The 16,159-nt window shown below is 46.2% G+C and overlaps 1 protein-coding gene across 1 annotated transcript; it reads left to right on the forward strand.

Annotated features, from left to right (window-relative positions):
- The first annotated feature begins 5,674 nt into the window (after window positions 1-5,674).
- zgc:172182 (coiled-coil domain-containing protein 89) lies at window positions 5,675-16,024 on the forward strand. Its single transcript, XM_055637707.1, has 7 exons — window positions 5,675-5,828; window positions 9,018-9,490; window positions 11,601-11,731; window positions 12,159-12,295; window positions 13,389-13,465; window positions 14,972-15,071; window positions 15,887-16,024. Exons 1-7 carry the CDS (start codon window positions 5,778-5,780, stop codon window positions 15,971-15,973), a joined length of 1,056 nt encoding a protein of 351 aa, XP_055493682.1. The 5' UTR covers window positions 5,675-5,777; the 3' UTR covers window positions 15,974-16,024.
- Window positions 16,025-16,159: the final 135 nt, after the last annotated feature.

Below are 16,159 nucleotides of genomic sequence, written 5' to 3' on the forward strand. Positions count from 1 at the left end.
ACTAATGCAGTTGCTACATCAAGTTTATTCTTGGTGGAGCGACAATATATAAGCCACCATTGACTCCATCTATACTGCACGCTGCCACAGCAAGGTCAGCAGCATAATCAAGGACCACTCTCACCCCGTTCACTCTCTTCTCCTCTCTCCCATTAAGCAAGGGGTACAGGAGTTTGAAAACACACACCTCCAGATTCAGGGACATTTTCTTCCTAGCTATTATCAGGCAAGTGAACCATCGTCTCACCGGCTAGAGTGCTGTCCTGACCTCTCAATCACCTCAGTGGAGACCTTTGAACTATCTTTAATTGGACTTGCACTAAACATGATTACACTTAACCTGTATCTGTGTACCGTGGATGGCAAGATTGTAATCATGTGCAGTCTTTTCACTGAGCATGCAGCAAAAAGGCTTTTCACTTTACCTCTGTACACGTGACAATAATAAACTAAATTAAACAAATAAAACAAATTCCCTGTCTCTCGTCAGCGAAAATCACCCTTCAGTCAACTTATAACCATTCCCCCTCTATTCTTCCTGGGTTACTAATGCCCCGCTCCCACAACTGAAATGAGTGGTGTACGCAGATAAAGAGCTTTCAAAAGCCAAAGAGGAGTCAGAGGGTCTGAGAATGATGCTCCTGATAAAGAATGGAGGGTCTGTGTAACATCCTCACACCAGGCCTCACTCTACGACAGTTCTTAGCCTCTGTCTCAAGCATCAGCCTTCAATTGCCTGCCACACAGGCACGTTTGCTTTCTCTGTTGATCGTATTACGTTTCACAATCTAGCTTTTTATACCAATTGTGATGTCAAGAGCACAACCTTGCAAGAGTAAAAGCGAGATTTAAAATGAGGATCCAATACAGCTTCTGTCCTTTTGATGCGATTGTCTTATACATACAGCATGATAGACCTATCACACACACATTTACATGTACTGTAAATGGCCTATGGTCCTATAATGGATAGTTTTGGTTTGAACAATAGTCCTCAGCAGGCATCTCCGTCAGTGAAATGAACAAGGTTAAGTAGTAATATACAGAACAAGAACTGTGCTACAAATTGTCCGCAGATGAGGGCTACCTAGTTTTAGAGGCTGCATGAGTAACTGCTCTGTGTTATGTAAACTCTTCTCTTTTTTTTTAAACTGATAAGCTCATGGACACTGACAGTTAAGAATGAGGTATGTGCTGCGAAAAGTAAAGAGTCGGGACCTTTCACGCAATAAATAAAAGAAGTGACAAGTCAAATCATGCTAGGATCTATAGTACCAATATGTGAGAGGTGTGGCCAAGAAAATTCCTTGTTGCAGTTTGAGAGTCTTGCGAGTTGGTAAATTTAATACAGTCTGGTAATGTTTGTTCTGCACTCACCTGGACTGCTCACCGACTGTGCAATGTTGTTCCTCGCAGACAGTTAGGTTAGTGAGTATTACGTAAATAATTTCTGTATCAACATTTTATAGAAATGGGGGCAGTATTTTTACAGTTTCTAATAACCAGGAACAATTTATCCACTTTTTAAATTTCTGATCCATGTTTTTTCTTTTGTGGTCTGCTTCAGAGGTTATACAACTTCCTTGCTTATTGCCTTGAAACTACATGCTGCTGTTGAAAATATTTTTACTGGTGCAATGTTACGAACCAGCGGACAACTTTCCAATTTGAAATATTATGTAGCCATCTCATTGTAAAGGCAACTGAAAATCAAAGCCACGATTGTACAAACATAAATAAGGTCATGGAGCTTGATAAAGTCATACAGCATGGAAACAGGCCCTTCGGCCCAACTTGCCAACGTCGACCTACATGCCCCATCTACACTAGTCCCACCTGCTCGCGCTTGGCCCATATCCTCTAAAACTATCGTATCCACCTACCTATCTTACTGTTTCTTAAAACAATGTTTCTATTGATCTGTTAATAACATTTACTTGGCTTTATCTGATTTTTAATTAGAACTAAAAGCATTATGCTATTTATGAACAGTCACAGAATTAGAGCACAGAAAGAGACAGCTCGGCCCATTACATCAGCTCACCACCAGGACAACTCTTGAGTTTCCCCCACCGGCATTTTCTCCGTATCCATACAAGGTTTTGAGCACATATTTGACCCATGCGCTGGAAGACAAACAGAAATCTGCCTGCACCATTCAGAGATGCTGCCTGTCCTCCTGAGTTACTCCAGCATTTTGTCTATCTGCAGGCTGTGCATTCCAGGTTCCAAAAAATATTGCTGCGCAAAGATGTTTTTTCCTTGTACCAAGATTAACTTGCTTCCACTTTATTTTACACCTGTGACCTCTGGTCCTAAATTTCACTGCCTAAGAGAACACTCTCCCACGGTCCACTCTCTCTTGACTTCACTTCTATCATACCTCTCTTATCCAAACTAAACAGCCCCAGACTCTCCATTTATCATTGTAACTTCAACCCTTATCACACGAGGTGTACAAAATCATGAGAGGAATAGATCAGGTAAACACAGTGTAGGAAGGAACTGCAGATGCTGGTCTACACCGAAGATAGACCCGAAATGCTGGAGTAACTCAGCGGGACAGGCAGCATCTCTGGGGAGAAGGAATGGGTGACGTTTCGGGTCGAGACCCTTCCTGGTGAGTTTCATTGTCTGCATATCACCTAGCCAACAGCCAACCACTCCCTTGATCAGCGTTATTTTTTTTCATATCTTTCATTTCTTTGTTCTATATCGCCATCTATATCTCTCATTTCCTTTCTCCTCTCAGTCTGAAGTAGGGACTCCCACAAAACATCACCCATTCATTCTCTCCAGAGATGCCGCCTGCCCTGCTGAGTTACTCCAGCAATGTGAGTCTATCTTTATGTAAACGGATAATTTTTTCCCAAAATGAGGGGAATTGAGAACCAGAGGACATAGGTTTAAGGTGAAGGGAGAAAGATTTAAAATGAACCTGAGGGATAACCTTTTCACACAAAGGATGGTGGGAATATGGAATAAACTGCCAGAGGTAGGTGAGGCAGGTACTATCACACATTTAAGAGGAATTTACATACATACATGGATAGGACAGGTTTAGAGGGATATGGGCCAAAGGCAGGCAGGTGAGTAGACGGGGCATGTTGGCTGACAGGGCATATTGGTCAACAGGGCAAGTTAGCCAAATGGCCTGTTCCACGCTGTATGACTATGACAGAGCAATTCCCAGTTTTTTTTGTCTGGACCTTCCCAAAAACCTTCATATTCTTCTTGTACTGTAGTGATCCAAATTGAGCGCAATATTCCAGATACTTATAAAACTTCAGCATGAATTCCCTTATTTGTTACCCTCAATGCATTACTAATAAATCCCAGAATGTTGCATTCCTTACTGATCATTTTCTCAACCTACAATGTTCTGTGCAGCCATACCCACATCCCTTGAACAACAGAATAGTTTATTCTTTATTCCAGAGCTACCTGCACTTCTCAGTTTTGAAAATATCCATTGCCTTCTCCTCCACTGCCTTCTGGCAATGAATTCCACAGATTCACCACTCTCTGACTAGGAGTCATACAGCATGGAAACAGGTCCTTGGCCCAACTTGCCCATGCCGGCCAAGATGCTCCATCTACACTAATCCCACCTGCCCATGTTAGGCCCATATCCCTCTGAACGTTTCCTATCCATGTGCCTGTCCAAATGTCCTTACAGTACCTGCCTCAAATACCTCCTCTGGCAGCGCATTCCACTTCAGTAACTGCACCGCCATTAGATAAATCACATTCATGTCACTATAGCAGCAAATGTGGCACAAACGTCCCAAAATGCAATCCCAGATCCCTTACCACATCTAATTCTGCACTTTACCTCATGAAACGGTGCTGGATGTTGTGGTTGGCTCCAAATGGCAACGGTAACACAAAATTTGCCAAGGGGGCAGGAAATTCATGGAAACTCCCTGTCAAACATGCAGTTTATTCTTGGGCTGCAATTAAAAGGAAACAAAACTTACACAATATATTGACCATAAGTATTTGAAATGATAGATTATGTGTTATTGGTTTAGGTAAACAAACTACATAACACTTAGGCCAACCCAGGTACAAACTATATATCAACAAGGTCACAAATATGGACTTCACCTCCCCACAGAAGCAAAAGCAAGTAGAGGCATGTATGGAGTTCCTGACCACATTGTGACTGAGGGGCCAACCTCTCGCTGCCTGGGCTTGTCTGGTTATTATGCTCACAACCTTATAAAGAATTGGAGTACCCAATGTGCATGGTCAGTGTGACCTGAAAGACACAATTGAAAAATGTCGATGACAAGATGCGGTACACTTACCGGAGGCTAATTGTAATGGGGAAAATAAAATAAATCATTTCTTGAGAAGTAAATAATGGCCAGGTGAGTGGAGGACGGGCCTCTGACTGCAGGCCCAGCCTCTCCCCCACCCCACCTCATTGCCATGACACCACCACTCACACCACACTCTGAAGAAGGGTCCCGACCGAAACAACACCTACCCATGTTCTCCAGAGATGCTGCCTGACCTGCTGCGTTACTCCAGCACTTTGTGTCTGTCTTTGGTGTAAACCAGTAACTGCAGTTTCTTCCTACACACTCACTGGTCTTGGTCTACCGGCTTGGAGGTGTACTTGTCTACTTGTCTACCAGTCTAGAGCTGTTGCAGGAGCCCTCTCCCTCCCTACCTCTCTCGCGTTCTCCTGCTCCCTCCCTCTCCACCTCTCCTTCCCCTCTCACAATTCTTCCCCTGCCTCCCACCTTCCCTCTCAACTCCCTCTCTCCTCCCTCCTCCTTCCCTCTCTCCTCCCCTCTCTGCTTCCCTCTCTCCTCCATCCTTCCCCCTCCTCCCCCCTCTCCTCCCTCCTTCCCTCTCTCCTCCATCCTTCGCCCTCTCCTCCATTCTTCCCCCTCCTCCCTTCCATCCTTCCCTCTCTCCTCCCTCCTTCCCTCCTCCTCCCTCCCCCCTCCCCCTCCTTCCCCCTCCTCCCTCCATCCTCCCTCTCTCCTCCTTCCCCTCTCCTCCCTCCTCCCTCTCTCCTCCTTCCCCCTCTCCCCCTCCTTCCCCTCTCCATTCCTTCCCCCCTCTCCTCCATCCTTCCCTCTCTCCTCCCTCCTTCCCCTCCCCCTCTCTCCTCCCTCCCTCCCTCTCTCCCCCCTCCCCCCCTCTCTCCTCCCTCCTTCGCCCTCTCCTCCATTCTTCCCCCCCCGCCCTTCCACCCCTCCCCTTCTTCTCCCTCCTTCCCCCTCTCTCCTCCATCCTTCCCTCTCTCCTCCCTCCTTCCCTCCTCCTCCCTCCTTCCCCCCTCCCTCCTCCTTCCCCCTCCTCCTCCTCCCCCTCTCTCCTCCCCCTCCCTCCCTCCTCCTCCCTCCCTCCTTCCCTCTCTCCGCCCCTCCTCCTCCCTTCCATCCTTCCCTCTCCTCCTCTCCCTCCCTCCTTCCCTCTCTCCTCCCCTCTCTGCTTCCCTCTCTCCTCCATCCTTCCCCCTCTCTCCTCCTCCTTCCCCCTCTCCCCTCCCTCCTTCCTCCTTTCTCCCTCCTCCTTCCCTCTCTCCTCCTCCTCTCCTCCTCTCTCCTCCCTCCTTCTCCTCTCTCCTCCTTCCCTCCCCCTCTCTCCCCCTTCCTCTCTCCCCCTCTCTCTCCTTCCCCCTCTCATCTATCTCCCCCCCCCCCCCCCCCCCAATCGCTGTCCGCCGCCCCGTGTTTGACGCTGGGAGCCGCCGTAGCTCCCTCTCCCTCTCCCTCTCTCTCGGTCGCCACTGGCAACGGGCGGCGGCGGCGGCCATGGAGCGGCGGGAGCGGGCCCCGCGGCAGATGGTGGAGCAGAGCCGGCAGGTGAGGAGCGGGCTCAGGTGATCAGGGTCAGGGGCCTCAGCACTGGGGCACGGACCCGGGTCAGGGTCCTCTGGACAGGGAAATCACAGACTGGGGTCAAGGAATTCAGTGACTGGCGTCATGGTCAGTGACCTCAGGGTCTAGGGACATCAGGAACTGGGGTCATGGTCTCCAGGGACTGGGGTCAGGGTCTCCAGGGACTGGGGTCATGGTCTCCAGGGACTGGGGTCAGGAACTGGGGTCATGGTCTCCAGGGACTGGGGTCAGGGTCTCCAGGGACTGGGGTCATGGTCAGTGACCTCAGGGTCTAGGGACATCAGGAACTGGGGTCATGGTCTCCAGGGACTGGGGTCAGGGTCTCCAGGGACTGGGGTCATGGTCAGCGACCTCATGGTCTAGGGACATCAGGAACTGAGGTCATGGTCTCCAGGGACTGAGGTCAGGGACATCAAGGACAGGGTTTAAGGACCTCAGGAGTCAGGGACTGAGGTCTGGGTCCTCAGGAGTCAGGGACTACAGGAACTGGGGTCAACTCAGGAGCAAGGAACACGGTCCTTGGGGGTCAGGGACGAGGGACAGGGATATTAGAGACTGGGGTATAGGAACTCAGTGACTGACATCATGGTCAGGGACCTCAGGGATTGGGGTCTTCAAAGGTCAGGGTCCTCAGGAGTCAAGGATCTCAGGCGTCAGGGACTGGGGCTTCAGGGACTAGGCCCCTCAGGGGTCAAGAACCTCAGGGTCATGGACTAGGGTCCTCAGGGGTCAAGATCCTCAGAGTCAGGGACTAGGGTTCTCAGGGGGTCAAGAATCTCATGGTCCTTAGGCGTCAGGGACTGGGACCTCAGGGACTGGGGCCTCAGGGACAGGGACTAGGGTCCTCGGGCCCAGCCTGTCAGTGTCAGTGAAGGGGGAGTGGTCACCACGTCCTGGCATGGATCCTGGCTCGCGACAACCTGTGCCAGGGCTGGGCCATGTGTCCACAGGGATCCCAAGGCCGGGTCCACATGTGGACGGTACTCCCTAACCTCAGGGCACCGACCCGTAGGCACTGGGCTCACAATGGCAGTGTATAACACTGTCTGCAGCGGACTCACAATTGTGACTTGAGACAGCGTGTTCATTCTCATCGCTGAACTGGGCTTGGATTGCAGGCCATTATTGCTTCACTTGGAGGCCCAAGTACGAAACAGTGTACTCACTATGGTTTCTGCTCCCGAGATCATGCCTTCACACTGATTACAGCTTGGCACTCTAACCTGACACGTCATAGGAGCAGAATTAGGCCATTCGGCCCATCAACTCTACTCCGCCATTCAATCATGGCTGATTTATCTTTCCCTCTCAACCTCATTCTCCTGCCTACACCCCATAACCTTTGAATGGGGAGAATGCAATGATCGTGCATGCAGCGATCATAGAAGTCAGCCCCCTGCAGATAGATATGTTCACAATGATCCTTAATTCAGGGTCTAACCCAAGGTATTGTGCTCATAATGCTCAGTGAAGCTGAAAGAAATGGTTACTGAATTCAGAGCACTAACCTGAGACACTGGACCCACATAGGTAACTTAACCTGAATCAGTGTGTCCATAATGATCAGAAAACCCAGGCCAGGGGTGGTGGCGGAGGCAGATAGGATAATGGCGTTTAAAAGGCACATGGAAATGTGGGGAATGGAGGGATATGAACTTGAGTTTAGTTTGCATGCTAATCAGTCAGCGGAAAGACAATACATGATTATAATCGAGCCATCCAAGTGTACAGATACATAATGAAGGGAATAATGTTTAGTGCAAGATAAAGATAGTAAAGTCCAATCAAAGATAATCCGAGGGTCTCCAATGAGGCAGATAGTAGATCAGGACTGCTCTCTAGTTGTTGGTAGGATGTACACAAAAATGCTGGAGAAACTCAGTGGGTGCAACAGCATCTATGGAGCGAAGGAGATAGGCAACATTTCGGGCCAAACCCCTTCTTCAGACTGATAGGGGTGGGGGGAGGCGGGGAGAAGAAAGGAAAAAGGAGGAGGAGGAGCCCGAGGGCTGAGATAGGAAGGGGAGGAGACAGCAAGGGTTAACAGAATAGTGAGAATTCAATGTTCTTGCCACCAGGATGCAGACTCCCCAAGCGGAATATGAGGTGCTGTTCCTCCAATTTCCGGTGTTGCTCACTCTGGCCGTGGAGGAGGCCCAGGACAGTGAGGTCGGATACGGAATGGGAGGGGGAGTTGAAGTGCTGAGCCACCGGGAGGTCAGGTTGGTTAGTGCGGACCGAGCGGAGGTGTTCAGCGAAACGATCGCCAAGGCTACGCTTGGTCTCACCGATATAGATCAAGTCAAGTCAAGTTTATTTGTCACATACACATACGAGATGTGCAGTGAAATTAAAGTGGCAATGCTCGCGGACTTTTGTGCAAAAGACAAACAACAAAACAACCAAACAAATTATAAACACAATCATAACACACATATTCTTTTACATAATAAATAATGGAAGGAAAAACGTTCAGTAGAGTTCGTCCCTGGTGAGATAGGCGTTTACAGTCCAAATTGCCTCTGGGAAGAAACTCCTTCTAAACCTCTCCGTTCTCACCGCATGGCAACGGAGGCGTTTGCCTGACCGTAGCAGCTGGAACAGTCCGTTGCAGGGGTGAAAGGGGTCTCCCATGATTTTATTTGCTCTGGAGTTGCACCTCCTGTTGTATAGTTCCTGCAGGGGGGCGTGAAGTTCCCATAGTGCGTTCGGCCGAACGCACTACTCTCTGCAGAGCCTCCTTGTCCTTGGCAGAGCAATTCCCAAACCAGATGGTGATGTTGCCGGACAAGATGCTTTCCACCGCCGCTGCATAGAAGCACTGGAGGATCCTCGGAGACACTCTGAATTTCCTCAATTGCCTGAGGTGGTAACGGCACTGCCTTGCCTTACTCACAAGATCAGCTGACATCTAGAGCAGCGGATGCAATAGATGAGGTTGGAGGAGAATGGTTCAGTGTCAGATAACAGCTGGGGAGAAACTGTCCCTAATCTGAATCTGGATCATGTTTTGGCAGAGGAGATTAATTTAACGTGGCATCATATTCAGCATGGATATAGTAGGCCAAAGGGCCTGTTCCTGTGCTTTACTGTTCTGTGTTGTATGTTCTATCACTGTGCCGAATTGATTCAGAGTTTCTTTGCATTATTCAGGAAGGTGATTCTTTATCTGTCACTTTGGAGAAGTTACGTGGATTGTCAAAGGAAGATAAAACAGAGGGTGCCTTGTTGCGATCTAGAATAGATGAGCAGTCACAGCTCATCTGTGTACTCAAACAGCGAGCTGATGACTTCATCCGACGCTGCCAAACTTTGGAATCAATTAACGAGGAGGTGGAGAACCAGTGCGAGGACTTGAGGCAACAACTAGAGGGTGAAATGAAGTTGTCAGCCCGGCTGGAGGAACGCTTCATGGATCTGGCATTCAATCACCAGGAAATCATCAAATTTAAGGATGAATATAAGAGACAGAATTCAGAGCTTATTGAAGAAAATGAAAAACTTCAGAGAGAAAACGAAAATCTCTTTAGTAAAGCACTGCAGGAGAAAGAAGCTCAAATACTGAAGCTGTCCAGTGAATTAGGAGAATATCTGAAACAACGCGACATGCTTGAACAAGATTGCAAGTAAGCAACACAAATTACATATTTACAATCCAAAATGGCGAACAATTCAACCAAACAAGTGTTCAATTTGATAGTGTAATATTTTTAGACCCAAATTGTGCAACATAATCCCTAACCATAACTGGAGTAATTCAGAGGGTCAGATTTCTCGCCCCTACTACAATCAGCCCGAAGAAGGGTCCTAACAATAGACAATAGATGCAGGAATAGGCCATTCGGCCCCTCGAGCCAGCACCGCCATTCAATGTGATCATGGCTGATCATCCACAATCAGTACCCCGTTCCTGCCTTCCCCCCATATCCCCTGACTCCGCTATCCTTAAGAGCCCGATCTAGCTCTTTCTTGATAGTATCTAGAGAACCGGCCCCCACCGCCCTCTGAGGCAGAGAATTCCACAGACTCACAACTCTCTGTGAAAAAAAAATATTTCCTCGTCTCCATTCTAAATGGCTGACCTCTTGTTCTTAAACTGTGGCCCCTGGTTCTGGACCCCCAACATCAGGAACATGTTTCCAGCCACTAGCGTGTCCAAACCCTTAACAATCTTATATGTTTCAATAAGAATCCCCTCTCATCCTTCTAAACTCCAGAGTGTACAAGCCCAGCCGCTCCATTCTCTCAGCATATGACAGCCCTGCCATCCCGGGAATTAACCTTGTGCACTCCCTCAATAGCAAGAATGTCCTTCCTCAAATTAGGGTACCAAAACTGCACACAATGCTCCAGGTGTGGTCTCACTAGGGCCCTGTACAACTGCAGAATAACCTATTTGCTCCTATACTCAACTCCTCTTGTTATAAAGGCCAACATGCCATTCGCTTTATTCACTGCCTGCTGTACCTGCATGCTTACCTTCATAGACTGATGAACAAGGACCCCCAGATCCCGTTGTACTTCCCCTTTTCCTAATTTGACGCCATTTTGATAGTAATCTGCCTTCCTGTTTTTTATACCAGAGTGGATAACCTCACATTTATCCACATTAAACTTAATCTGACATGCATCTGCTCACTCCCCCAACCTGTCCAAGTCACCCTGCATTCTCATAGCATCCTCCTCACAGTACACACTGCCACCCAGCTTTGTGTCATCTGGAACCTGAAATGTCGCCGATCCACGTTCTCCAGAGAATCTGAGTTACTCCAGCACTTTGCGTCTCTTTCTGTAAACCATCATTTGCAATTTTTGTGTCTGCATCCTTAAACATAACCCCAACAGTGCTATCGCCATCTTGTGTCCTCCATTAAACATGATTCTGTGGTTCTAAAGCCAGATTGAATCCCCATTATGATGAAGGCCAAGACAACGAGAAAATGTGGAGCCTAATTTGGACAAAGTGGATTTGGATGAAGGTCAAAGCGGCAGTCTCCAATGAATCTCAGCAGTGAGAACAGAAAGCACTAGAGGGATTATACCCCTGCCCACAGGCACCCTATTCCTGGAATCATGATTTAATGATTGCTGGTAATGAACAGCAGGGAATGGACATACTGCACATATCTACAAGTGTTGCTTTCCTTAAATAGCCCTCGCTTTCCCTCTGTCTCCAGCCCCTCCCCCTTCCCAGTTCTTCCACCAGTCTTACTGTCTCTGACTACATTCTATCTCTGTCCCCCCCACTCCCCTGACATCAGTCTGAAGAAGGGTCTCGACCCATGTCACCCATTCCTTCTCTCCAGAGATGCTGCCTGTCCTGCTGAGTTACTGCAGCATTCTGTGTCTACTATTAGTGTAAAGGGCCTGTCCCACTTTCACAACCTCTGCCGGGTTTGCCCTTGACTCATACTCGCAGCATGATCATCACGAGGTCATAGATAGGTCGTAGGTAGAAGGGTTTCGGCCCGAAAAATGTGGCCTATTTCCTTCGTTCCATAGATGCTGCCGCACCCGCTGAGTTTCTCCAGCACTTTTGTCGACCTAGGTCGTAGGTAGGTTGTGATGCTAGTTGTAGGTACTCGTGGCATCAAGTGGTCGGGGCCTTTTTCTAGCCGGATGAAAAATATCCACGAGTAAGAAAGGTCGTGAAAGTGGGACAGGCCCTTTACTTCAGGCACCATGTAATGTTTCTGCCAGTTCTCACTTTAATATTTGTTTATTCCTTTATTTCAGGCAAATAACACAGAAGCTACGACAAAAAGAGAGCGAGTTTTTAGAAAAGCAAGCAAACGCTGAAAAGCTTTATAAGGATGAAGTGCTTCATCTGAAGGTAAAACTGAAAGAATCGGAGGATAGGCGTAATGGTATGTATTCAAATAAAGGTCCACTTTGGTAGCACTAGCAATTTCCAATCGAATGAAAGATTAGAAACAATATTTCTGATATTAATTAAACCTTAGTAAATTAAAAATATTGGTTTTGTCACATGGTTAGGAGTTCCTTAATTTTAAAGACTTGTTATAGTTCACATAATGAAAATTTCACAGCAAAGTTATAACTTTGGATAACAATCTAAAGTAATTTTTATTAAGATCTGAGCAAACGATTAAACATTGAGCAAATGATTTAAATGTTGCTGGTAATATTAAACCATTTTTATACTTAAAATATTATTTCTCATTTATATATTATCAGCAAGTACAGTGCATTTGTACTTGCTATCTAGATGCTAGATTAGAAATGTGACTAAATATTAATTCCCTTCTAAATCAGATATCTTGCCCCTTTTAGTTGCTGTAAAGAAGCTGAAAGAAGCCACAGAAGTGAGAAATCACGAGGAAACAGAATCCCAGAATAAAATACTTCTGCTGACACGAGAGAAGGAAGAGCTTCTTCATCTTGCCATGGAGAGAGGGAAACTTATACAGGTTATGTTGAGAAATATAAACAATTCACTATAAGTAAACTATTATCTAACTGGGGAGAGAATCCAGAAATCGGAGGTACAAAGGGAATTGGGAGTGCTAGTGCATGATTCCCAAAAAGGTTAATCTGCAAGTCTAATCGGTAGTAAAGAAGGCAAACGCAATGCTAACATTTATTTCTAAGAGGGCTAAAATACATAAACAGGGATGTAATGTTGAGGCTCCATAAGGCCGCATTGGAGTATTGTGAGCAATTTTGGGCACCATATCTGAGGAAGGATGTGCTGGCTCTTCAGAGGGTCCGGAGGAGGTTTACAAGAACGATTCCAGGATTGAGTGGTTTAACTTATGATGAACATTTGACGGCGCTGGGCCTGTACTCGCTGGAGTGCAGAAGAATGAGGGGGGACCTCAATGAAACTTACCAAATAGTGAAAGGCTTGGAAAGAGTGGATAAGGAGAGGATGTTTCCACTAGTGGGAGAGTCTAGGAGTAGAGGTCATAGCCTCAGAATTAAATGACATTCCTTTAGGAGGGTGGTGAATCTGTGGAACTCTTTGCCTCAGAATGCTGTGGATGCCATCAATGGATATTTGTAAGGCAGAGATAGATTCTTGATTAGTACGGTTGTCAGGGGTAATGCAGGGCTCGAAATTAATGGTTGCCCGGGTACCAATGGTGACCTAAAGTCCCGCCGGGTAACCTAAAAGCCATGCCATTTTGCCCGGCTTGGCAAGCACCCGGGACACCTATCGTTCAACTCTGAGTGGGTCCCCCTCTCTACCTCACTCTCTCTGTCACTCTCCGTCTCCGTCCGCCATCCATATCCGCGTGCGGGCCGCCGGTTCTCCGCCGGCCGCCTTGCACATGCGCACTGCCACGGCTTGCACATTCTCCCCTGCACATGCGCACAATCACAACCAGCACATCATCGGCCGTGGTTGTGCGCATGTGCCACCCTGCGCATGCGCCACCCTGCACATGCGCACAAATTTTCTTGTCTCTAGGTATAAAATTTTCAATTATATTGTGGATACAGTGAAGAGTTCTATTGTTTGCAAATTCCTAACTATGACTATGACTTTTTAAAATGTAGGACAAACAAAAAGAGACACAGCTCGTGGAGGAGAAACTAAAATTAACAGAGAAAGCAAAGAAAGATGCAGAAGACAGGTAAAACAAAAAAGAACAGTTCATTAAATATTTAAGAAGGAACTGCAGATGCTGTAAAATGGAAGGTAGACAAAAATGCTGGAGAAACTCAGCGGGTGAGGCAGCATCTATGGAAAGAAGGAAATAGGCAACGTTTCGGGTCGAGGCCCTTCTTCAGAATGAAATATGGTGCAGCATTGCATTTGCTTCTTGCAAATGGACTATATCAATTGGACTGTGTAATTCTCTGCCTCAGAGGGCGGTGGAGGCAAGTTCTCTGGATGCTTTCAAGAGAGCTAGATAGGGCTCTTAAAAATAGTGGAGTCAGGAGATATGGGGAGAAGGCAGGAACGGGGTACTGATTGGGGATGATCAGCAATGATCACATTGAATGGCAGTGATGGCTCGAGGGGCCGAATGGCCTACTCCTGCACCTATTGTTTATTGTCTATTGACTGATACAGAGTGGATCTCTAGTGCAAATATTCAATCATTGACATCCAAAGTTTAAAGCTGCAACTCTTCAAGAAATAGTTATGTTAACTCAACTTATCCCAGAAGTTGAATAAATCATTGTTTGCAAACATTTCATATATGAAGAAATCGCAGAGTTGTGAACACAGCCCAGTCTAGCGCACCGAGCAGCCTCCCCACCCTCGACTCCATCCACACTTCATTCTGCCTCAGGAAAACAGCCAACATAATCAAGGACCATTTATTCACACCCTGCTCATTCCCTCAGCTCCCTTCTCCTGCTTGAAAGCCACTAGATTTAAGAACTGCTTCTTCCCCGCTGTTATCAGACTACTGAGCGGAACTCTTGCATGCCTAGGATAAATTCCTGATATCCCAATCTGCCTTGTTGCAGTCCTTGCACATTTTTTTAATCTGCACTTTGCATGGAGCTGCAACCCGTTTGCTTTGTTGTCACCTTTTCCAAGCTAACAATGATCCATTCTACATTTGTCTGTCTGTCTCGCTGAGTTACTCCAGCATTTTGTGTCTATCTTCGGTGTAAACCAGCATCTGCAGTTCCTTCCCACACATACATTTCTGCATCCTGCTTCTTTGTTTCTCTCACCCTACCTTGATCCTAGTGCATTTCCCCTCCTCCACCTGCTTCTTTTGCTTACATTGAGCTGTGGTCAGCTCAGTTAATCCAGTGCAGGTGGCTATTTTAGTCTTGAAGTAGTTGCATTAAGGATACAGGCACTGATAGCTGGGCTATTTGAAGATGATCTCCTTTAGCTGGCTGACAAGAAGCAACGAGAAGCACCTGTAGCCAGTAAATGGTAATGTTAGCCGTCTTAAACCAGACCAGATGTGTCAGGCATGATTCGGATATCAGGATAAAGATAACCTTGGAACAGTTGTGATTAGTTCATGTTTCTAACCTCTAGATGTACAGTAGACACAAAAATGCTGGAGTAACTCAGCGGGACGGGCATCATCTCCGGAGAGAAGGAATGGGGGACGTTTCAGTTTTGTACTTTGGAGATTTCATGCAGAATGTGCTTTGTATTTCAGATTTCAATATGAAGCTGCAATGGTAAATGAAAGTGCCAAGGTCAAGGAGTTACAGCAGCAGTATCACAGATATCAAAAGGTTTACACTGATTTGGAAATGGTAAGTAGTTCTCATTCTGACCATCAATGCAACACACTTCTGTCATTTGAGCTATGATGCATCATGCACTATTCAAACTGTTTTTCCTGCTTGCACACGTATGATAAAGCAGATCTTGTTAAAGCAGAAATGAGACATCCTCTAGCCATCAAACTTGTTAAACTGTTGAATAAAATGATTTATACATAGCTTCAAACAAATCAATATTCTCTTTCCGTTGCTGAAATTTAAAATTTGAATGAATGGAAGGTACTAGTAGTTTTTCTTCTCCCATCACTAATTCCTATCTGTATCCCTGTTGTATCTCAAGCCAAATTGCAGCAATAAGCAGTTTAGTTTATTGACACGTGTACTGAGGTACAGTGAAAAGCTTTTATGTTGTATGCTAACCAGTCAGCGGAAAGACTGCAATGATTACAATCAAACCGTCCACAAATCAAGTCAACAGTTTTTGCAAAAGCACACTTGTGTGCAATTTTTAAACATAAATAAGGACGGTTTCGAGATGCTATGGCGAAGTTAAACGTTCTACAGAAAATGGTAAATAAGCACATGCATGTAACGATATGCAGTTAGCTAATTTTAACAATCATGGCAGGAAGAAACCTTCACTGTAGGGCCCCATTATTTCACATAATTTCTCACTTGACAAACCTGGTATGCACTTGAATAGATGCATATATATTTTCAATTAACTTGGGTCTCCTCCACAAACCTTTTACTTGCTCAAACCATCCATAGCTTCCATCATGTATCAATACAAAAAGTAGTTCATTAAAAATCTTATTTTATCTTTCTATTTTTTCCATTACTAGGAATTCGAAGCATTTAAGAAGCACAGCAATAACCTACTAACAAAAGAGAGGGAACTGAATGGCAAACTGCGCCATCTAACTAAGTGATGCCAAATTTCAGTGTGCATTTAGTATTGTACATTTGCAAAAAAGATTTTATATCAAGATGCAAATAAAAGGAATTTATAATCACCTCCTTTTGAAGTACCGGTAATTTATCACTTTTATCAAAAATGCTCAGGCCATTAAGGAAAGAAGGAGAAATCATGGCAACAAGGCTGATCTTGTTTCGGG

The sequence above is a fragment of the Leucoraja erinacea genome, chromosome 7 (genome assembly GCF_028641065.1).
Source record: "Leucoraja erinacea ecotype New England chromosome 7, Leri_hhj_1, whole genome shotgun sequence".
Classification (NCBI taxonomy): domain Eukaryota; kingdom Metazoa; phylum Chordata; class Chondrichthyes; order Rajiformes; family Rajidae; genus Leucoraja; species Leucoraja erinaceus.

Excerpts from the sequence above, each read along its gene's own strand:
- zgc:172182 (XM_055637707.1), top strand. The coding sequence starts at position 5,778 with ATGGAGCGGCGGGAGCGGGCCCCGCGGCAGATGGTGGAGCAGAGCCGG. Across the intron at positions 9,491-11,600 it reads ATGCTTGAACAAGATTGCAA|GCAAATAACACAGAAGCTAC; the intron begins GTAAGCAACACA and ends CCTTTATTTCAG. Across the intron at positions 11,732-12,158 it reads ATCGGAGGATAGGCGTAATG|TTGCTGTAAAGAAGCTGAAA; the intron begins GTATGTATTCAA and ends TGCCCCTTTTAG.